The sequence below is a fragment of the Lampetra planeri genome, chromosome 54, assembly GCF_965212315.1.
Source record: "Lampetra planeri chromosome 54, kcLamPlan1.2.h2, whole genome shotgun sequence".
Taxonomy (NCBI): domain Eukaryota; kingdom Metazoa; phylum Chordata; class Hyperoartia; order Petromyzontiformes; family Petromyzontidae; genus Lampetra; species Lampetra planeri.
In genome coordinates this window covers 708,807-733,210 of record NC_136160.1, presented here as the reverse complement: position 1 = coordinate 733,210, position 24,404 = coordinate 708,807, and the positions used below count along the sequence as shown (strand labels likewise).

Here is a 24,404-nt window from a genome sequence, read left to right as displayed (position 1 = left end):
AGATATACATTTCGATTTAAAGCTTTCGTGACTGCAGGGATTCAACTTCTTGGTTCTTTCGGTAAAGTCACTTAGAAGGGAAATAATAAAATACAGATATAAACCAGGTCGAATCCAGATATAATACTTCAGGCTTAGTTTGAAGGCATTGGGGGGGTGGGGCACACGGTGAGATTTGCCCCGCGCCCCCCATCGGCGCGCGCCGTGTGTGCGAATGCACCACCCACACACGGCGTGAGTCACGGCTCCGTGTCGCACGGGCAGATCGATGCTCGCTTTGAAGCCCGTGGCTGGCATCACGCCCCCACCGCTGTGCTCTACGACTTTCTCGAGTTGGTGTACGCGCGTGAACAAAGACAAAGGTCCCCTGTGTAGTCAGTGCCGGATTAAGCTAGTGGGGGGCCTGATAGCATCTGTTATGAAGAGGCCCTAAATAAAAAAAAAACACCTAAATATTAAAACACAAATTGTTAACTTGCATAGTAAAGTAATTGTATTTTTTCATTTGCTATACAGCCAGATAATACGACAAATCGATAACCTTATACACCCCGTCGTTCGTAAAAGTTGAAGTCAGTATAGTACTATAGTAATGGAGCAAGTGCAGAATCACTGAACCGGAATTGATAGCTTGAAAGAATTTAACGCGGGGCCCTTGGAAAGCACGGGGCCCGTAGCATATGCTACTTTTGCCCGGCCGCCTTTGTCTCCCGAGTGGCGATGTTTACACACCGCGTCAGGTACTCCTTTGAGGCTGAGTCGGCCTAGGGGAGGTCCAGGACCGGTTCAAACATTGGCAAATGTTTTTGGTTCGTAGTGCAATGCACTCGCATTTCGCCGAAGGCCACCTAACAATGCACCCAAAGAAAACCCACTCATACGAGGGAATTAAACAACCTACCTGCTATACTGCCTCTTATAGGCGCCTATTGTTACGTCCATTTATGCTTTTCTCAGTCTTGATACATTTCTGATCCAACATTTCTATATTCACTGCAAAATTGCAATGGAAATTTGGTGAAGATTTAACCTTTTTTTTTACAATTGTAATGTCTTTTTGTAAGTATTTTGTGTTGGATGCAATAAACCTTTTCCCCATTTTCAAAATTGTCACCCTTATCCGTGAATTTGTACAACAGTATGCTGATAATAAAGTTAAAGGTGGAATGTGTGACTTCTGCATCAGCCTGGTTTATTGAAATACAAAGAAACAGAGGCTGTCGGACGGATCAGCTGCTTCGAGTCTACAACGTCCATAAAAAAATAATCGCCAGAATCACATCCTCGCAAATGTTCAGTTTTGTCGAGATTGTAGCAATATCTCCCCATCGCCAACAAAGGGACAAATCGCGTGAGCGATGTGAAAAGTGTTGGCCGTTTGCCGAGATGGGAATCAGGTCTAAAATTAATTAACCATTCAAACAATTTCTATTTTACTAGGTAAGGCCCACTGAGCTATGTAGCTCTTTTTCAGAAGCGACCTGGACACAAATGATAGCTCAAAAAAGTGGCTCATCATTTGGAAATTTATATCATCTAAATACTCACAACGCACGCTTCTAAATGAAGAGGGGAAACCCGGAGGACCCAAAGAAAAATCCACACGACCACGAGAATAGAGAGAGAGAGAACGTGCGAACTCCAAATATTTAGGCGTCAGGGTTGGGATCTAACCCACGACCTCCTGCATACCAGGGCGAGGGAGATACCATCTTGCCACCGTGACACCCTAATGCCGTGCTCAAAGGGAAGAGTGGTGGTCTGGAGCCAGCGATTAACATTCCACGTTACTATGATGAGGGCTAATCAACCCTTTGCATGGCACGATCTGTTGACTTCCCATAAAGTAGAGCTCATGTTATTAACCCCGAAGAACGATGAACTGAGCCAGAAACAGCACGAGGATTTCAACTTGTAACTATGATTATTAGACGAGTGGTCTCGTCACGGCCCCGAAACGTGAAAGTGACCTCACGTCCACGGTTTTTTCATTTACTTTTGGACAGACATCCGAGGACAGCTTCCATCCCTTGGGCTGTCACTCCGTTATTGGTCTTGTCCAGCGGGCGCGTGGTCATACATAGGACACGTGCTATGAAGAAGGGCCATTGCCCGGAACGTCGCCAATCATGCTTATTTTTCATCGTAAGTCCGTAGTGATATTGTTGGTTTTCTTTGTTCGTTGGATATTGACGAATTCGTTGAGTAGATTAAATTTTTTATTTTGGTATTTGTGCGCGTGCACCACTGCCAACGCAGCAGCAGCAGCACCGCCAGGTATGACGTGCCCCCCCATTGTTGGCAGTCACGGTGCGATGCTTCCCACTCAACCACCCCCTTGGCAATCGGACAGCAACGAGCACGCATTGCCACGCTATACCTATCCGCTCTAGCATATCAAACCCATCGGGGTAGCCGCCTACACTGAGCGACGGGGGGGGCCTCTCCGCGCGGGGGGGAGGAGCGGGGGCCGCGCGCGTGACCCCGCCCCCACCCAGCGCCTATCCGTGCTGGGAAATACAACGGCGGCCCCCGAGGTGAGTGGGGGTGAAGAGGCAGCAGCAGCAGCGAAGATGGCGCCGCCGCCGCTAGCGCGACGTGTCCGCCGCGGTGCCGCGAGCAGCACCGCTCCGCTCTGCTGCTTCTTCTTCGTCGTCGTCTTCGTCGCCGCGCTGGGCCTCGTCAACGGCGACGACGACAACGCCATCCAACGCAACTCGAACCGCAACGGAGGCGGCGGCGGAGGCGCCGCGTCGTCGCACGAGGACGAGGCGGCTGCGGGTCACCCCGTCGACGCTGTCGGGGCTGCCGGAGCGGCCGTGGCGCAGCCGGCGGGAGGCCAGGGGGCCGCGGGGCCTCCCGCCCCCCCCAACAACGCGCCCAGGAGGCCGATGCAGAAGCGAGGCCCACAGGGCCCCGCGTGGAAGATCGCGGAGGAGGCGGCGTGCACCGACGACGTCAAGCACCTGTGCCCCAAGAATACGTGGGGCAACAACTTCGCGGTGCTCGAGTGTCTGCAGGACAACCCCGAGGTGCGTGTGTGAAGGGCGGGGAGGAGGAGGAGAGGGTCGTGGTCGTGTTCACGCCGCGGGGAGGACGACGAGGCCCGTGGGGCTCCGTGTCGCGGGCCCCCGCGGCTTCTGCGTCCACGATTATCTTGACTCGGTTATCGTGGTGGTGATGGTGGGGTTCTCGGTCTCCCCAGACTCCGTGAGGCTCTCTGTTAGGTAGCATGGCCATGAGTGTGTGAGTCCGTGGGGCTCTTAGAGTCTCATCGTGGCTACGAGTCCCTGGGTCCCGACTTGGGTGAGGCCCCATCGAGACTTGGCTCAGTCCGTCGGCCTCCAATCCGCGCGTCTTAATCACGGCGACTGCCATCCCCGACCCCTGCATCAGCGATTAAACGAGAGTCTCATGGCTCGCTTGATGAGCCGTGACTCACTCCGACTCTGGTTAATGGATGCCTCATGGCGGACGTCTTCAGTGATGCCTCGTGGAGTCGCATCGGCTGCTGCTGCTTCCTTGTCCGGCTGACTTAACGCTGCCCCCCTTCGTTGCTGACTCATTGAATCCAGTCTTCGTCACCAGCACCACCGCTCCGTTATCACCAAATCTGCTGTTATCTGCCTCGCCACCACTACCATTTCCTCTTATCACCATCTTCCTTATCGCCGCCTTGTCAACCACTGTCCCCATTAACGCCTCCATTGCCACCTCCACGATGACCTTTCTCACCACCTCCATCAACAACATTTTGTTCATCACCACATCCTCCCATCACGACCACTTCCCTCCATCACCTGTACCATCATCACCTCCTCCTCCACCACTTCCCCCATCACTACCTCTTCCATCACCACCTCTATCATGGCCACCACTTTCACCATCACCACCACACCACCACCACTTTACCCATCATCGCTACCTCCATCACCACCACGACTTTTCCTCTCGGCCACCTCAATCATCACCACCACCACCACCGATTTCACCATCACCTCCACACCACCACCACTTTACCCATAATCATTTCCATCACCACCACTACTTTTCCTCTCGGCCACCTCCATCATCACCCCCACCACCAATTTCACCATCACCTCCACACCACCACCACTTTACCTATCACCACCACCACTTTATTCATCACCACCTCCATCACCACCACTACGTTTCCTCTCGGCCATCTCCATGATCAACATCACCACCACCACTTTACCCATCACCTCCACACCATCACCACTTTACCCATCACCACCACCACCGCTGTTGTCATCTTCATTATCACCCCTCGTTGCTCACTTCAGAGCTGTTGTTTCGCTGCGGTTGGGCAAGGGGGGGGGGGCGCGTTCCGTGCCCATCGTGAATAAACACGGCGGTACCATTGTGGTACCATTGTGATCTCCCCACCACCGCCAGGCAACGAGGCGAGGTGCGGGCAGGGGGGGGGCCTGCAGCTCGAAGTTGAACCACGACGACCCTGAAAGGGAGGGCCTCGTTCTAGTATCAACATCGTTCGTGATCAGTCATGGTCGATGATCCACTGCTGGATGATAATCTTCCTCCACCCACGCTACCATCTCCCATTCCATCGTCACCTTTTGCTTTAAAACGTTGACACATTTGAAGGCGCACGCACTCACGCAAAGCAAAACCACCAACAGCAGACCCTAAACTGTGACGTGGCCGGGTGGGGGCGACGCGCTTAATTAACCTATGCAAATTGTGGTAATTATTGCTGAAAGGTTACATCCAATTAAACATTTACAACAATAACTCTCATCTCGCGCCTCGGGATCTTCCCCCGGCAGTGTGGGAGGCGGGCTTCAGATTTGGTAGAGCGGACGCGCGTCCGCGATGCTTTGGCCGCTCGCGATTGGCCGAGGCGCGCTACGTAGCCGCGTCTCGGCCAATCCGACGCCGCTAAATCCGGCGAGTCGCTTATGCGATGTACGCAATGGCAACGCCTTCCATCCACACGATGAGCAAGCTGCCATGCACGATCCACTGCTGGACGCACGGGAAACGATTCTCCCCAAACTCGAAGCCCCGTCGACAAGCGCTCGCAATAATCCACCTGGCACCTGCACACTCCATCTCCTCCGTCCACGTGCCCCCTGTCGGCACGTGAACGCAACGGTGGCTTGAACTCGAGGTGTCGTGAATGAGTGCTGCTGCGTGGTGATTGATGGTGGTGAGACATTTATTTGATAGCGGGCGACCGCTTCATAACCAGCGAGGTTAGGGATTCGTTACTGGCCAGTAATTTAACGCGGTAAAAATGTATCCGCATATCTGAAGTGAGAGTCACCATGGTTTCCATAAGGAAAACGTGGAATTTCCACCATTGGCCTAATGCCCCAATTCTATTGAGAATTAAAAAAAACCACATCAGGGTGGCACTGATGCAGCTGGAGAGGTGGCCGTGTCACTCAAGGCTCGCAGCACTGACCACCTCTTCACCATTGACATCATCATGGTCGTCATATATAGCCTCAACAGACTTGGGGGCACCTATGAAGGCCGACACGGCACGGGAAGGGGGTGGGTGGCCAGCACCAGTGCTGATGTTTACACACCACCTAGCGTGGTACAGTATGTGTACTCATTTAAGGCTGAGTCAACCGAGGAGAGGCGCAGGACCGGTTCAAATATTCGCCACAGTGGTTATGAGTAGAAACCGAACTCGGGTCCTCGGATTCGTAGCGTAGTGCCGTAACCACTGCACCACCGCTCCCCATGTCGTCATAACCCCTCCTCCCCTCCATCATCACCACCAGAGCAGCATCAAGTCACCACCGCTGAGACCCTCGGTTCAAATCGGGGTTTGATCGTGACGTGACTGAACCAGGTTCTCAAGTGTAACGAGTGGATCTCGTATCGGCACCAAAGAGTCATGTTATTGACGCTACATTTGGCTATGCTCCACCACCTCTGAATGAACATAGATTGGCTTGTGGGGAAGTGCTCTCATCGTGTGTGGATAGGAAAAATGTTACTTAATGGGATCTCAGCAAAACTTTTGTGGTATCCTATTACACGGACCGTGCACTCGGCGAACTGATTGACCTCTGAATCAGAATATTTATTTCGACTGGAGGACTATGATGAGCTGTTAAGCTCTTGTTCACAAGTGTCCAGTAGGGACAGAAAGTTACAACAACAATGCAAAACACGACAGGAGTACAAAGTGTAGGAAAGGTAAGCGTGTCACGGAAACAAGGTCGCGTGACGCAAGTCACATCGGTGACACAAATTTGAATCAGATTTGTAAAGCAAAAGGTCGTTCTGTAAAGGCCAAGGCTGCTGTCACTGCAGCCTTGCACGAAGAAAAACAATCTTTGGTGCTACAGCCCTTAACCCCGGGCCTCTAAACCCTATACCCTCATCCTTAACCCTAAACCACGAACCACTTTAATTTCGTAGAAGAAGACCCCTCCACGAGAGGGAGCTCTGAAGGATATTTGGCCTCTTCCACACTTACCAGACATCTCGGAAGAGTAGACCAAACACAGGCTGCCTCAGGTGGAGACTTCCATCGGCACTGGTGTGAGCCAGCAAGCACGGTGGCTAGGAGATGTTAACTACCTCGCCTGGTATGCAGGAGGTCGTGGGTTCGATCCCGACCCTGACGCCTGCTGCTGTATATTCGGAGTTTGCATTTTCTCCCTGTGGTCGCGTGGATTTTCCTCCTGGTCCTCCAGTTTGTCCCTCTACATTTAGAAGCATATCTTGTGAGTATTTGGCTGCTATTATTATGGTAAGGTGCGGCTTAACCAAGTGAAAGCTCATTGACATGTGTAGCCTCAGTAAAAGTAAGACCAGGTAAGATCCTAGGGTCAAATTCGTAGGCTATATGAGCTATATGGATATACTGTCTATTGATTTGGTGTCCTTTAACCAGGACAAACCCCACTGAGATTCCCTTAACTCTTTGTTTCATTAGAGTTTTGTGTTATTATAAGACTCGCACATTTAGTCTCTGCACTGTTGTGATTGCCTTTTATTCATTGTCGCATCTTTTATTTTTTTTTTCACCCCTTCGTCTCACCGAGCTTTGTCTTAATTCATATTTAGTTTGGCATCCTCGTCATGTTTCACCTTTCTTTGATCTTGCATTTTGCAGCATCAGTCGACTTCTTGTTTTCCCTTCCCCTTGGCCCCCACTTTAATTTCACCGTCCATTAACTATACTGGTTATTTAATTATATTTAAAATATTGACATCCATTGAATAATTTTCCTTCTCTGAGAGTTAGTCTAAATTCTGCAATCTTCTGGCCTACATATTGTTTGTTTTACTTTAACCATCTTCTCTTTGTAAGTTGATTTGCACTGTTGGAATTTAAACTTGCATTGCACCAGCCTCCAAGCACTTCCTGTGTTGAACGTGGTGGGGAGAGACGTCACCTAACAATGTCCGGTTTGTCAGCTGGAAGGGGAAGTCACTTTCCTTTCTAATTTCTCCATTTGGGCCCTGCCATCCACCTTTGTCCAGATTATTTCTTTTTTGTCAAAAGGTGTTTGTCATTTTCATGCTCTTTCTGGCTGCAAAACTCATTATGGCTTTCCTCTCATCTCTCACTTCATTGACAATATGTATTTCACCTTTTTACAGTTGACAGCGCTGCGCTGGATTAAAAGTAAATTCAGGCCAGGCGACGAGACCCCCAGCAAGGTGGAGGGGAGGAGGAGGGGGGGGCCTTCTGCGTATCCAGTGGCGTTTTTTCTGTTCCTTCAAACGTGTCGCGTCTCGTGGCGACACGGCCGACATTAGCATGTCGTGCCTTCCCCGATTGTCGTCGTGTATGGTCACGCGCCAGTCATGCGTGCCAACCTGCCGGTGCGCGCCAACACCAACGCCAACGTGTTGTGGCAGCTCTGTTCAGATTTCATTACCACCTCGTTTTTACGCCCCGACTTGCAGCGCGGTCGGTGCCTTTACGTGTTAATGTTGCCAAGCCTGGCTATGGACACAGTCACTTGCACATCTTCTCTTAAAAGGTGCCCTCGTGCAAGTGTTTTTTCCCAAGCTTCAGTAGATGAATAAGACTTTTAGTTAAATAAAGCAAAGACAAAGATCCCCCATATAGCCTTAACAGCCTTTTGGGACAAGTGATGTTAGCGAGCACCTATGAAGGCCGGCACGGCGCACGAGGGGGTCGGTGGCCAGTACCTCGCCTGGCTGCCTTTGTCTCCTTCGTTGCGATGTTTTGCACACCGCACCAGGGTACTCATTTGAGGCTGAGTCGATCTAGAGAAGGGCCATGACCGGTTCAAATAATCGTCAATGGTGTTGGTGGTGAGTGGGAATCAAACTTTGATCGCCAGGTTTTTGTAGCACAGCGCGCGAACCACTGCGCCACCGCTCCCCACGTTAAATAACACACCCACACAGATGAATAGCCCATTAAGAGTCATCAATGTACTTGGATGTCAAATTCAGTAAACCATCGGCATAACGCATGAGTCTGTAGTGCATGATTAGTCAACAAGTCAACTCATAGCACATCGGTCTTTTTAAAATACGGTTGCCCATGGGTGACCTTTAAAATGGGCATCGCACATCACCTAATTACCGGCTGGTTTGCCCAGAGCTATGGCTAACCCCCCACCGCACTGCACAGTACTTGTGTAGGGGCGTCTCCTGCTTCACCGATGCACTGAATGCCGATTGTTTCGCAATGCACGGTGTGAACATGGTAACACCTTGGTGACACAAAAGCACTTTCATAAGGTCATCTGGGTCGCTGGCATGAATGCTTCCACACTCCTATCACTTCTTTATTGCTGCCAAAATATGCAAATTGTTTGACAGTTGCCGTTCAGGTTCCATGGTCTGCTCTTCTTATCTCTGGCACGTCTGGCTTTTGAGGTCTTTCGCATTATTGTTGACTCTCTCTCATGCACGTGTGAGTAACCTGTTCTCCATTCTGCTTGGGTGCCCTACCCATTGCAACCTCCTTGCTGTTTTGAATGCTTTTGTGCCACATTATGTTGATAATTTACAATTTGGATACCTTGTTTCGCTTCACAATCCTGGGCGTTCCATTCATGCACCTACATTATACTTAAAAAGATAGTTTACCATACTAAAATATGCATTCTTCACGCGCCGTTTGCGTATTTGTATCACGTGCTGGATTGCACTTGTAACTGTCTGCGTGGTTGTTGTCTTCTCTGGGGGCTTTTGGAGTAAGACCAGAGTACACATGCTTCAAACGGGAACCTTGTTAATGCCAACGCTGTGAGTTTGTCGAGAGAGAGAGGCACACCTTAATGCGAGTCAGCATGCCGTGTTCATATCTCGATATGACGAATCCACAGGGGAGCACATCACAGTGGGCCATGCGGTTTTTAGGTTCTGGCCTTGAGCACACTTTTTTGTTAACTAACTTGACGCCGCAACCCAACATTGCCCTGCACTCGGAGTTTTTACTCCTCTTGTCATGGACACGAGCTCTGTACAAACTTTACTATGAGCAGCATGCTTTCTAAAGCTTTACAACTCGGGTGAAAGCGTGAATGCATTCGCTCTGTCTGTTGGCTGTCTGTCGGTCTCTTTGTCGTGGGTGGCATGGCTGATGTCACGATAACTCTCGTAAAGATGTATCGAATGTGAACAAAATTGTGTAACATTCTGTTGATATTAGCCATTTACCCAATAGAAAACCAAGGTTAATCAAATGTCTGCCAATATAATTTGTAATAAAAACGGCGATCACGAAGAAAGAACCCTTTTCAGCCCACGTGATGATCCTCGTACGCCATAAATGCACCGCTCCCTTCACTCCCGATGACATCATTACACGTGACATCATCTTCGCGTGTCTCATCCCCATGTGCCTTGTGTGGCATCTTGTTGTGCAGCTTGGAAGGAATCGCTATTATTGGTAATCAAATACTTTAGAGGACAAATGCATGTTGGGAAGCATTACAGAATCCACACGTGTGTGCACAGGGGCTGTTAGAGGTTGTGGCTTGGGCATTTGAATTAGCCCCCCCTCCATCTGCGCAAAAAACTAAACATTTTACTGCTTTATAATAGTTTAAACACAATAGTGTAGCAGCATGAAACAAACTAGGTAATTTCGTACTTTCAGACCTCGCATTACCGCTTGTTACTTTCAGTTGTGCCAACATTTAAATAGTTTTGTCCACCTTAGCTTGGATATAGCGATACAATTTCTGCAGCACATTTACACCTCGAACGAGCATAAGCATGGTAAGTAAAAATTGAGTTCTTGCCGTTGGATATTGGTGGTGATTATACGAAGAGGGCCCCACAAACCTATAACGGCCCCCTATAACAGGCCCCCCTATGACGGCCCCCCTATGACGGCCCCCCTATGACGGCCCCCCCTATAACAGCCCCCCTATAACGGCCCACCGACCGCCTTGAAACGGAATCCTGGCCGTTGCATTATGCATTATTCTTCGTCTTTGCTTGAACAGTGGGTTGTGCTCTAAATACCTCTTCTCCAGTGTATCACTGCGCATGACTTGTACATGTATTGGGCATAGCGCATGAATAAATAGTTATTAAAGTCCTAGCGATTTTTTTTAACAAAGACGTACAGCCAAGTGTATCGCCATGTCACCCTGAATGGACCCGATCACATCGGAAGCTAAGCAGGGTTTGAGCCGGGAGAATGCTTGGATGGGTGGCCACAATGCATGGCAGGTGTTACAGACTAGAGACCGCAAGGTGTGTGTGTGTGAAGCAAAATCTGTTGTACGGTACTTCTCAGCCCCCACTGCTATGCTCCCCATCTTCCCCCGCCCGGCCCTGATGAACGCGGTGAAATATCAAATAACAATCCCTGCGATTTGCATGCCATGGGCCTCATCCAGCAGTTGATTGACAGAAGGGGCGACAGATTTGCATGTACAGCTAAACTCCATTATAGATGTTTTTTTCAGTTAGATCGCGTAAATATATAAATGTGTCGTTAAACCCGCCGCCACCCGACACAGCCAACTAGTAAGGGTTGTCATGTAAACAGAACGTGGCCAATTCGTCACTCGTACAGCACACCGGTGTGTTGGAGAGCCAAGCCACAACATTTACAATCTGAGTACGACGTTTCGCCAGTAATTACAACTAGCTTCATCAGGCGACAGCCAGACTTGTGTAGAAGTCCACCTGTTTCGTTCCTTACATAGAGGCAGAGATGTGGTGACCACGCTTCTGCGCTCTTGGATGATATTGGTCGCGAAAGCCTACGTGTTTATACAGCTAAACTGCTGTCCAAAATAAAGTGTAGATATAGTCTGCTCAACACGTGTGTTGAATACATTTACATTCCTCCATTTGCTTGCTTGCTTTTTGAAAGTTTCTGCCCTTTTCCGACACCGAGCTTGGAGTGGACACCTGTGAAGACGAGCTTCATAGCTCATCGGGTTCCCTCCAGCTCTGATACAATGTCCTCTGTCTCGGCTTGCAAACCCTGGCTGTTTTTGCTGTTGTTAAATGAGTGAGCATCTCTGCTATGAAGAATGTGGCTTTGAAAACATTGTCACGGACACTTTAGCAATGGGACTTTAATCATCAGCAAACAGCTGCTAATTGTTGGCAAGTGGCTGAGGAATTCATGTTTAGTCTATTTTGACTTGTCCCCTGGCAGCTGTCAGAAATGGTGGTGGTTATTTACAATTTGTTTATACGGTCCGAAATGAAATGTTTGACGGCTGTTAAATTGGAGTAAATTATAAATCGAGGTACAAACGTGACTTAACGTAGTACCCCACCATCTAATTATTGACAGTCTTTAAGTTTTAACATAAAACATATACGAGATGAGTTTTGGATGTAGAACATTTTATAAATTTATTTATGGAATTTTCTGTCCAAGTTAGTATTTGATTTGGATTTAAATATTCCATTTGATTAGCTTTCATTGCTTATAAATATTACTCGTTTGAATTCAAATGTTTTTTTTTACATAAAATGTCTAAGTAAAACCAATAATTTAAATGAAACCATTTGTATAGTTGAATAATTTAAGCAAAAGTCAAGAAGACGTGACGGCTTGGAAGTGGCATCGCTGCCGGTGACGTCTTATTTTCAGATTGGTGGGAAACAAAACACCTAAGATTTATCCCCAAATCGGGAGCACATGCTGCTGTTGTAGGCCAAGGCTGTTGTAGACGAAATGGTTCTTCTTGACAGCAGAGATGTGGTAAGTGGCTTATATGGCCAGGTGGCGCTGTCCTCGGAGTGTGACCCACAACGGCCTGAGAGGGCCGATTGAGCCCCTGATTATTTTTCCCAGATTGTCAATAGGGCGCACTTTTTCTTGAGGAACCAACAATGATTGGTCTCCATATTAGAGGTTTTTGGGGTTAGGTCGCGTGAATATAAATGTGTCGTTAGACCCGCCATCGCCCAACACAGCCAATTACTACGGTTTAGCACGTAAACAAGACCTGCCAATTCGTTAGTAGTACAGCACACGGGTGTGTAGGAGAGTAAACCCACAACAGCATCATCAGGCGACAGCCAGAGTTGTGGAGAAATCCTCCTGTTTTGGTCTTAAATAGAGGAATAAATGTGGTTGCGGGTTTAACGACACATTTATATTTACGGGATCTAACTCAAAACCTCTATGGATAATATTTGTCGCGAAAGCCTACTATGTGTTAAAATGATTTATCCATGAATTTTCAGTCCCTGTTCATAGGAATTTAGAATTTCTACTTCCGGCTCAGAGCAACAGACATGAGCACCGTCTCATTGTGTCTTTGAGCAGGGAGTTGGTTTAACATGCGTGGTGGGTGGAGAATGCATTTGCTTAATGCTGTTTTAAATAGGCAATTTATAGGAACGTAATTGAAAGAGACCGCTTTATATTATCAGATATTATATCGATTAAAAAAATATTTCAATAAAAAATGATTTAAAATGTAAAATTATGGTCACATTTAAAAAAGGGTTCAAGGTGTATTGTGCACTGGGGAATAAAAATATTTCGGTGCGGATTTAAAAAAAATCAGGATTGTCATCTGTTAAATACTGCAAAGGGGTTTAAGCTTCCTAAATTGTTGGATTTAAAGGGCTTGTAAAGAGGTCATGAGTATGAAATTGGGATTAAAATGTTAAGCTCATCTGACATCCAAGACAGCGGAGAGGAATCTTCGAGCTGCACAGCGTCGGCACAACTTCGGCGCCACCGCTTGTGACGTTGCGCACGTTCGTAACGGTTTCACTCTCAAAACTGTTAAAACTAAACTCATTTTATTTTAACAGGTAATGCCCACTTAAAGCTACATAGCTCTTTTTCAGAAGCGACCTGGCCACAAATGATGGCTCAACAAAGGGGCTTGTCATATGGAAATAGTTTGCAGCCAAATACTCTACGCATGTTTCTAAATGCGGAGGGAAAATCCGGAGGACCCGGAGAAAAGTCCTCGCGATCACAGGGAGAGAGAGACATGCAAACTCCAAATATACAGGTGTCAGGGTCGGGATGGAACCCACAACCTCCTGCATACTAGGCGAGGGAGTTAACATCTCGCCACCATGGCGAGATGTAAAAAAACACATCGATCTAGTCGGTTGTTCACAGGACGTAAACTGACCACGTAGGGTTTTGTGCGGTTGTGCGGTGGATCACTCTGTTGTGGTTCTGTGTAGTGCTACGTCCTGTTCAGCACAGCGTGGGCATCGGTAGTGTAGTGGTCAACGGGCTGCGCTACGAACCCGGCAACCCGAGTTCGATTCCTGCTCACGGCCATTCCTAGGCTTCCCCTAGGTCGACTCAACCATAAATGAGTAACCATCATTACTGGGGAAGTCAAGGCGGCCGTTGCTTAGTGTTTTCCATTCGCCTCGTGTGCCGTGCCGATCTTCATAGGTGCTTGCAAACAGCACTTGCCCCTACAGTCTGTTAAAGGCTTTATGGGGGATCTTTGTATGTCTGACGTTTTGCTCCATGTGCTTGAGTCTTCAGGAATTTAGTTGAAATCTCTTCCTGAAGAAGCTCCCAGCACGTGGAGAGAAAGTCGGACATTGTGCCACACAAAACACGTGGTACACCCCGCGATAAGATGTGAAGTTGTTTGCATCTGATATGTTCCACCGCATTACCTCTCGTACAGGCGGAACTGATGGTGTATTCCTGTAACCCAGTGACCTGGGGGAGGTGGTGGCGGACGGTCACGCGGAGTGAAGTGCTTGTAAAATGCAGCGCAGGAAGTATGTTGTTGTTGATATCGGTGGAGATTTTGGAGTTTTATCCTCATAAGTTGCCGAGGGTTTCGCCTGGTGTTCTAGTTTCGTCAGACGTGAACAAAGGCAATCCATCCCAAGCAGGAAAACCCGCAACGAGAGCCGTGAGAGTCCACGGAGCTTTTCCACACGGAGAACTATCGCCGCAGTATTGCTATTATTCTATTTCGCTATCCACTCAAAGTCTTAGGCATATGCCGAATGGAGGCGAGCCATTTTAACCCCGAAAGACCCAGTCCCAATCTCCACAGCAATCTTTCCTCCGCCACTGACGACATTAATCAAAACGAGGCACAACCAGATACCGTAGCTTGAGAGGTAACTTTTTCAAAACAATATAAATGCTCTGCCTGCTTTATCGTGTATCGGTAAGCAGCGATATACGAGGCGTTCTGGCAATTTCCAGGCAAGTGTTCTCATGTTCCTTTTGTGTAGCGATTTTCTTTCATTGCCACTGCAATTTCAGCAAACGGTCGTTTTTGCCCCCAGGCTTGAAAATCTTGCTTTTTGTGAGGAGTGGAAATCTGGCCCTGTTTTATTTATGAGTCTTGCCATTTGTTGTGGGTTTATTGGGACCCCCTCTGTTCCTTGCGGATACTTTAGCACACGTGTAAGTCAATCATTCGCTAATCTGACAAATTGTTTAATTTACCATCCTGCTTTGTTTTTATGCCACCAAGTTAATTTGTTTAGGCTGTCGTTTGCAGATATTTTCCAAACGCTCAATCCCCGCACCTCCCGATGAGCACGGTTGGCTACGTACGGTGCTAAAGAAGTTCAACATATACAATGCAATCTTGAGAGTGCTCCCATGACCATACATTGGCTGATATCCAAGTCAGTGTTGAGATTCACCGTCTCTATTGCAAGGGAGACGTGGGAAAGTCAACTTCAACTACGGTGACGGGGATTCAAAATAACATTTTAAAAAATCTCACAAAAACATGTAAAGCCACTAAAACGGTGCGATTGTTTGCTGTGCGGTGCAAGATTAGAATTGAAATTGGAAAGAATAACCACTCCATAATTATAGACCGCGAGCGCAACTATTGACGCGATAAAATATTAATAGCCAGTGCTTTGAAGTCGAAACCGTTCAATCGAAGTGTGTCTGTTCAACGGAGCGTGGTCCGATGCTCATCTACATTGGTGGTCATGAACCAGTCCTGGAAACTCCTCGTTCCTATGGCAGGCCTAAGTCCCCCACCAGAAAACAACTGGCGGCAGAAGTGGCACGCCGTTTATTCCTCAGTGGTTCCATTTGGATTCCGCATCGCAGCGTCGCCCCCCTCCTAAGAAAACTTGGCAGAACCCTCCTGGGCCTCGGCGAGGCTTTCCTCGGCAAAACGTTGCAAGTAAATAATTATCGACGCGTACTAAACTGTGCGTTAGCAGAAGCCAATTGAAAAGGTCCAAAACCATGGACAACCCAATGTACTCCGCATTCGATTTAAAAAGCGAGTGTAATGTTTGGGTAATCGCAACAGTCGGTGCAGCTCTTTGTGAATCCACCACTGGATGGGAGTCTCGTCCACGCCACCGTTGTCATCGGTGGCGTGACGAGGCTACGGGACGGAGCTCGCTGCTGCTCGGTCCGTCCGGGGGACGGTACAACCCAGATCCATCTGAGGTGTCACTCGGCCAGCGGACGCTCGATGGAGTCCTACTCGGTACGCAGACTTGGGATGTTTCACCTGGAGAAGTTGAGTTGACGTGGAGGTCTCCCCCTGGACTCGTCAGGGCCTCCTAGATGCCTTCCTAAGGATCCCTCTAAGGAAATCCCTCTGTCCATCGGTGTGTCCCATTTATTTACAATCTGGGACAGGCTGAGATTGGCTAACTACTTGCCTCTCACATCGAGTGGAGAAACCCCCCCCCCCCCCCGCGTTCAGAAGAGGCACACGGGTGGCCCCCCGCTGGAACGACTGTTCCTCGTGGGAATTTGTGATCTCACGTCCGGGGGGCCCACGGGGGTTGGGGTTGTGGCTCTCTTTTGAGACCCTTAAAGAGAAATGTCAAGTACCTAAATCTTACAGGTAATTGAAGGGCAACTCCAAGATTATTCTCCGTGGACTCAAACCCCCTGCTACCCCCCCCCCCCCCAACAACGTATGATGTCTGTTCAGTCTTAAAGACTCCTAGCCCTACGAAAATAGTGCAGCCAACTTGGCTGTGGAAGGACTGTGTGTGGACTCGGCTTTTGAAGAGGCAGACTGGTCTCAAGAGGTGGGATTCCACGCATTGAGGGCACTAATAATTATTATAATTATGCCTCATCCACAGCCCGTATCAGGCACACGAAGCGCGCAGAGCGCAGCGCGTCTTGCCACAGAGCCCCCATTGTCCTGATCGCTCCACTCAAACCATACAGGCCTTTCCTTTCATGTCGTTTTGGCTGTGCCCAAAGGTTTTAAACCCCTGTAGCAGCATATCACCCAATTTCTCAATTACCTATTAGTGACATCCGCGCTCCCTTCTGTCCGTACGTGCCTATCGGGTATTCGTCCTATCGATCTCGGCCTCACGTGGCACTCCCATCGATAATTGCCCTTAGTGCCTTTAGACTCCTCCGGCGAGGCAATGTGAGACTCGTGAGCCTGTCCACGGTAGAGCCCTGGCTGAATCTGATACACGAGAACGCCTCTCGGGGGCATCTCGGGCCTCTTGTCGCAGGGCCCGCTGATGGTTTGTGGGACGGGTTGGTCTCCCTTTGTTGTTGGCTCGCTTCGTATCGAACCCTTTCACCCCTTGTATATTCTTCCCGTCGCTCGTTCTTTTTCGCCCCCTTCCTACCTCCTGGCATTGTCTATGCTTCCCTGTCCTCCTCCCTGCTGTTTCCTATATCGTAACCATGGGCTTCTAATATTAGTTATCTATGCGATGGTCGGCTGGACGCTGCGTACACCAGTTCTGCGTTATCTTGTACGCGTTGTTGGTGTTGAAATTTACAAATAAATATGTAAAATATAATATCACTTGCCGCTGATGTTAGCCGTGCACTGGAATTAAACTTGGGTGACCAGGTTCGTGCTTCACAAGGCGGTGTGATAATCCCCTCGTGCCGCCACTCTACCCCAATGACAACAACAAAGCAAAACATTCTTTTGAGTTCAAATTCCGTGATGTCAGCACAGTCAGTCATACTTTCGAGGTTGACAAAATGACGACTAATAATCAACAACGTTGCCCCTTTATCCAGAATAAACCTCACTGAGACTGTTTTTAAGGGGAGAGTTCTGCCATTGGCGGATTTGGCCAATTCCATTCATGAGACCTTGGCACGTGGGAGAGAAAACCAGAGAACACATTCAAACAACGTGGTAACGGTCACAGATACATTCATTAAATCCATGTTTGCACCTCTCAGCCACCTCGCATGCCAAGCCTTTAATGCTTGAGATTAAGCAATCTCCTGTACCAGTAGAAACCGAACTCTCAAAACCCTCCTCAGCTTCCGAGTTGTCATGTCGGGTGTGTTTGATTTATAGGGATATGTTCAATGTAACCCTACGACTTTCTGGAAAGTCAACAGTGGTTTTTCTATACTGGCTTCTGGCATTTAAATGTGAAATTTTCTACCACTGGCTCCGGGCCGAAAATGCATCTGTTCACCGCCCCACGCGTTCCTTTTGAGAAGGGGGAGACTTTGACCTGGGCCTTTTGAATACTTCTCTGCCTGTTGCTTTTGACGCAAACGTACTCGGCAGGAAATACAAATCAAACGTAAATATGAGCCGCAACAGATTTGTTTGCATACGCGTTTGAATGAAGAAGGAATGCTTACCCGCATACGGTCAGAAACCCTGGTGGAGGGTTTTTGACTCTCAAATAAATGAATGTCGGGGAAGGAAAGTCACACTTTACTCTCCTTGTTCGGCACCAACACCACACCGGTGTTGCCTTCAGGGTGCCACATAGAAACAGAATCGAGTTAGAATAGTTATATTATTATTAACACTAGATTTGAAGCTTTCGTGACTGCAAGGATTCATATTCTTAGGTTTTTTCGATAAAGTCATGTAGGTAAAAAATTTTAATTAATAAAAGTAAAATAAAAATAAAATAAAAATCACGACGTTTCGGAGGCAACACAAGCTTCCGTCTTCAGGTGGAACAGTCACAGCACGATAGCTGTATCACGTAATTTTTATTTTACTTTTATTAATTTAAATTTTTTACCTATGTGACTTTACCGAAAAAACCTAATAATATTATTATGAACGTTAGCTTTTATCCAGCCAGGTGGGTGCTTTCGGGTAGGGTGGTTGATTCACTGTTGAAATGGCTGTGTCAGAGGGGCCAACTTCAACCCATCATCATTCCGAGGTGGCCGGGTGGCTTCTGGGTCGAGAGCCGAGCCAGCACGACTGAGACGCTGGGTCCAGATCTGGACAGCCACCTGGTGAAACCGGATTTTCAAGTTTAGTGTGTTCATGGCCTCATCCTGACCACCAGTGGCAGCACTAAAAACCCAACTTATTAAACGTAATTTAGCAAAAACTCCAACTGTGTGAATCAGAATAAAGGTTTTAATGCCCTATGATGATTATCTCGACAGTAAGGAGCATAGGCGAGTACAGTGTCTCTCTAGTTCGGATAGGAAGTCACTTGGAAGGGATTTCAGAAGTAGTTCTGTAACATCACCTTCCAAGGGACACTAACGTGTGGCCGTGTTCTGCGAGAATTCCAAATGAAAATGTCATCTCGTGACATGACACCAGGAGCACAGTTTGAAATAAAATGTGGAGCTGAAAAGGAATCGCACATTTTGAGAAGTCAACGGTGTTTGTAATACGGAGGGAAAATCCGAAGGCCCCCGTCATAGGAATGTGGAATTTCCACCACTGGGCTGGCCGGTGAGAACGGGAGTCTTTCCATTTTGATTGTTTGAACAAGAAGACACTGACTTGGAGTCCTTTACCCAGCAAAGCCTCACTCGAAGAGAGAGCGCTCTTTCACGAGGGTTCTGCAAGAGGATGTTTAAATCTTATCTTATTTAATATTTATAGAGCGCCTTTACTCAAATCAATTCCTCAAGGAGCGATTGTGTTTGAGAAGAGAATGGAGTGCATATTTAAGTGTGCGTGTGCACCCTCGCTCGCCTGTCCAGTGCCGGGTGCCGGCCTCCTCAACGCCACGCAGGGGCCGTTCTTCACCATGCTGGACGGGTGTTGTGGGTTGGTGAAGACAGGGAAACACACAAACAATGGGCACACAGCACTGCGGAAGTACAACTATGACCAACACAGCATTGTTCTGCACTGTCCTCTGCTGCCCACCATGTAGGCCTGTAGACTAAAGCCTAAAGCAGCAGCAATCTGTAGTGCATGGTGGATCACTCATCCAGGCTCAGTGTTGATTAGCTTCTAGATCTGATGAGACCGGGTGCATTCTTGGTGATTTCGTCCATTGATGGAGTGTGTATACTTGGCGATGGCGCCCAAATGTGTGTGCTCGCCGGATACTTGCGTCAGAAACGAGGTTAGAAACAGCAAGTCGGCATAACACTGCCGCCATCTCTTGGGCGCCTCATTGCCTCGCAGGTTTGATATCTCGCCGACAATGAGCCATCGAGCCCCCCCCCCCCCCCCCCGTGGAAGCTGGGTCACAGGTGTACGTATGCCACCTCATCTCAGTTACCGGTTGATGAGTGCCTACACAGTTACGATTCAATCGTCTGTCTGCAGTTCTCCCCAGGAGAATTCACGTCAACTTGTCGGTGCCCGCGAATTATCCAAGCGGGCATGCTTTTCCTTTCCCGTAACGGGCACGAGGCAAAGTCACGCCCCGTAAATTGCCCACTAATCGGCACAGCTACTGGCGGCAGTGCGGCACAGTGTGTGGCCACTTTACAATCCCAAATTCTTGCAGCCTCCCTCATGTACTCACTTTGCTCTCCATCGTATTCCTTCTTGGTGTTTTTGTTTTTTTGTTTAAAGCCCAGTTTCCCTCGCAAAATAAGTTTTTCCTCATGGGCCCGCTTACTTGGTCGTTAGGAAGGAAAGCGACCGACCCACCGGCTCGCTGGCTGCCTGTGACATGGGGAGCGCTTCGCTTGACACATGGGAGAGGCTCATTTTGTGTTACGGCCAACGCAGGAAATACTAATTTTCTCGTCGCTGCAGGTGAGTCATTCAGGGATGTCGTCTGTCTTAAACTGCCCCCTTGGTTTCGCAGACCATAAGACACAGGTCCCATCATGCTTCTTGTATACCGTCCACTTGGCAGGCACATTGACGTGCCTTGTCTCGTCTGTCTGCATCGCTTTACACCGGGGAGCTCTCCGCGTTATTAAACGCCTGCTGCTTGCCGGCTCTTGGTGTCGGCGCTGTAATGCGCGACCTGCGATGGAAAAATGGGTTGCGTGTTGTTGCTCATTCTTATCCCCCCCCCCCCCCCCATCTTTCTGCCCACAGGTGGATGATAAGATATCTCCGGACTGTCATCACGTAAGTATAGTGCTCCTTGCATTGCTCCTTGCATGAGAATTGTCACGTTGGCCACTCGCGGGTCGAGCGTTTCCTTGCTTGCGTGAGTTGCGACCGGGTGTCCTCCCTCATTGCGGTTTGACGTTTTACAATGCAGGAGGTTGCCAAAGAGTGGATCTGGAGGTTCACAGTGGCCGGATCGAAGCCCTCGAGTTGACAATGCTGATATTGTTTGCGCCGCAAAGCTGGGTGTCCGGCACCTTCCCCGATTTTCAGTCGGGTTCTCAAGTGGAGCGAGTTGATGATCTCAGCCCATGTTTCCGATACCCTCGCCAAAAACCCATTGCTCGAAAAGGTGCTTTGTCAAGCAACTTTTGGCAAAGGTCAGCTGTCTTAGGATTCCGTCTTTTTCTGTGTCATTGCCATGCGGCCGTTCCAGCAGGGCACATTGGTGTACCATCGAGCTAAAATAATAATAATTAGAGAACTCAGCGCATTGGTCAATAACAGTGTGACCTTAGGGGAGGGTGACGCTGCCATTGGCCAATCGGATCTCTCAAGAATGAGTTCCACCACCGCCGGAATTGGTGTGAATTCACGACAAAGCCATCACAGTTCCTCCTCTCTGAACCATGAATCTGCAGGCTTTGCCAGTGATCTTCAGTCCCACCCAACCTTTTAGCCTCGTGGGCAAATCAGCTCGTTGAAATTGCCGACCTGCTGAACGCCACGGCAGCCACATTGGCCAGTGTATGTGTGATCCTGCTGATCGTGGTCAAGCACAAAAAACAAAGACATAGATCCCCCGTATAGCCTTACCAGACTGTAGAAGCAAGTGCTGTTTGTGAGCACCTTATGAAGGCGAGAACGGCACACGAGGGGGTAGGTGGCCAGCACTATGCCCCGACTGCCTTTGTGTCCCCAGTGGCAATATTTACACACTGCACCAGGTACTCATTTGAGGCTGAGTCAACCTAGGGGAGGCCCATCACCGGTTCAAATAATCGTCACTGGTGTTGGCCGTGAGTGGGAATCGACCTCTGGTCGCCAGGTTCGTAGGGCAGCGCGCTAACCGCTACACTACCGCTCCCCACACTACCGCTCCCCACACTACCGTAAACACACACACACATGCAAGTTTAGTGTCGCACACTCTTTAAATTTTTGTTGTGTTCTTGCTCATTTACAATGTCTCATTGTCATCGCTGCTAGGCGGACTTGGCGAAGTGCACTGTTGAGCTACAACAATACTCAAACACATAAGTGGCCCTTCAGGGAATTTTGTAAACAACAAAATCTGATTTAATTATTCATTACTGTTTTGTTCCGGCAACTATCCAAGGTTCTGGCTCAAGAGCCCGAATGATAATGATGACCCATGTAAGAGTGGCCTCTGTGGTAATGCGATGTTGTGGTGTGTGGTTCACTGAAAAATTGTGAGGATCAAAATAATTCAATAATATCTCACCTCCCAAGTTGCGGAGTAGATATGATGTATTTTGTCAAGCTCTTGTCGGGCAAATACTTTTTTCTGCTTGGTAGAATAATGGTATAATGGTAGGCTGTGATCAAACTTTCACTGCCGAATCAATGTACCGTGCCTTGCTGTCAGATAACTTTCTACTTACACCACTTTTTAGCAGTCCCTATGGCTGCTGTATTGGGAAATTAATCTCTAGAAACAATGTGTGTTCTTTCAAAATAATTCACGATTTTGTGAGTTTCAGATTGTTCTATTTTTTCCAACAGAGTAATTAAGCGATGAATTGTGCTCGCGGTTTGAGTGTTGACACTGAGCGGGTGTTTTTTTTCTCTTCACTCGCTGTATAATTTATACGTTTTTTCCCTCTTCCCAGTGATGCCTGGGGGACACGTAAACCGCCTACGTGTTTATTAATGGTTTTTGGTAAATTCATGCCACGATTGAATGCGCTGTGGCCTCGGCTTACAGAACGAGTGTGCTTCTTCATGGGTTACCGCTGGAAAAAACACACCGCACATCCGTGCATTAAACCGCACCGGTGTTGAACATTGTCTAATGCCTTCCTTAATCGGTGCTCAGCAGTTTTGTTAGATCCTCGCAGTTTGGCAGATGGATTGTAAATAGGTTTCATGTGAAATGGCGCACTGTGCGTATATAATTGCTTCAGAGCAGATGTAATACATTTTAGGTACATTTTCCTGGGTTGATTCCCATCCATTCAAAATGTTACCAGGAGCAGTTCTTAACGTACGGTCTTCCGAGTTAGACCACATGTTCAGGATATCGTCTCTGAAGTTTTCACCAGGCACTGCTGTGGGCTTCTTCAGGAGTTGAAATTTCAGAGTTGAAGATGATAATAATCATAGTATTTATACTTGTAATGAGCAGTTTTCACTCGCCTTAGAGCAGACAGAGTGCCTTACAAGCGTGAGGATCCACGGACAAGCGAGAAGGCAGCCAAATCTGCAACTCTCCGTGTAGTGAGGTGTATTCAGCCAATTAATGGGTGTTTATACATCCGGGGGCAAATTGAAGCACCGGGAGAAAACCCTCTCATTGGATCGTACAACACCATATCCCCGTACAGATGGAAACAGATGGAGTTTAAATCACTTGCTGTACTGCCATCTCCTGGCAAGCCAGCGTAGGGTAGCATGCGTGATGTCCGCAGTAGTGTGTGTGGTGCAAGCTTGAGTGAAGAAATGCTCCTAAGCCAGTCTACCCACAGGGCCACGCTTGGATTATGCATTGTGGTGCCAACCTGCGTGTTGAAACTCTTAGCAGTTGGGATGTGAACCTGGCCTGGTCCTCTTAGGTCGATTCAGCATTAAATACGTTCCTGGTGGGGTGGGGGGAAATGGGCAATGAGTAGATGTAGGTTTCAAAGCAACGAGTGGCGGCCACATGGCCACGTCGTGTTGCCTAACGTGCTCGCTGTGACAGCCTTTTGCCTTGACACCCCTTTGCTTTGACAGTTCATGAGACTAAAAATCACATCTACACGTCTTGGTGGAGGGAGCTCTGAACACGGTGCGAATTGAGAAGTTGTCGGGAGGGGGGGAAGTGTGCCATTTTGTTGAGGACCCGGCGCGAGAATCTGTCATTTTAAAGCGCCCCGCCGGGTCTATTGCAGCTGCTGTGGAATTACAAGCACAACCTGACGACGGACGAGCGGTTTGACGTGGCGGCGGGGGAAGTGTGCAAGACCGCCCTACAGGAGGTGAGCGACGTCCCCTTCTTGCTTGCCGTGCCCGCTGCAGCGTGCGTTCTCCGATCCACGTGCTCCTCTTTTCCCATCTCCCGGCATTACTCCCGCACCTCCTGATGAGCACGGTTTGGCTACGTACGGTGCGAAGGAAGTTCAACATCCATGCATTCCAAGCACGTGTTTCTATGGGGACACTTATCTTAATATTACCTAATTTTCTTAATTGCATCCAGTCAGATGGCACTGTGGTGAAGCGCTGTATGCACCATCGGAAAATCACAAATTCAAATCCCAATCTTGGGAGTCTCCATCCACTGTGTGCCATCTCAACAAATGGTTGTACTGTGGAGAAAAAACAAACCTACCATATGAATGTGGAATTCCCACCACGCGGGGCCTCCAGTTGAAGTGAGCGCTGTTTACTTTTGTTTGGGTATGAAAACACCTTCCTATCACCTCGACTACGACCAATATGATTGAAACTCCCATGTCCTAACTGTATGACAACCATAGCAATAAAGCACACTCACTTTAACCCTGACCCAAATGTGAATCT

The 24,404-nt window shown here is 48.4% G+C and overlaps 1 protein-coding gene across 1 annotated transcript in view; it reads left to right on the top strand.

The window, feature by feature from the left end:
- Positions 1–2,534: 2,534 nt before the first annotated feature.
- GLG1 (golgi glycoprotein 1) overlaps positions 2,535–24,404 on the top strand; it is a 57,676-nt gene continuing 35,806 nt past the window's right edge. The window contains exons 1-3 of the mRNA XM_078617496.1: positions 2,535–3,032; positions 20,646–20,678; positions 23,774–23,860. Of these exons, the coding sequence (XP_078473622.1) occupies positions 2,574–3,032; positions 20,646–20,678; positions 23,774–23,860 (579 nt within the window). The 5' untranslated portion in view covers positions 2,535–2,573. The remainder of the gene's footprint in view (positions 3,033–20,645; positions 20,679–23,773; positions 23,861–24,404) is intronic.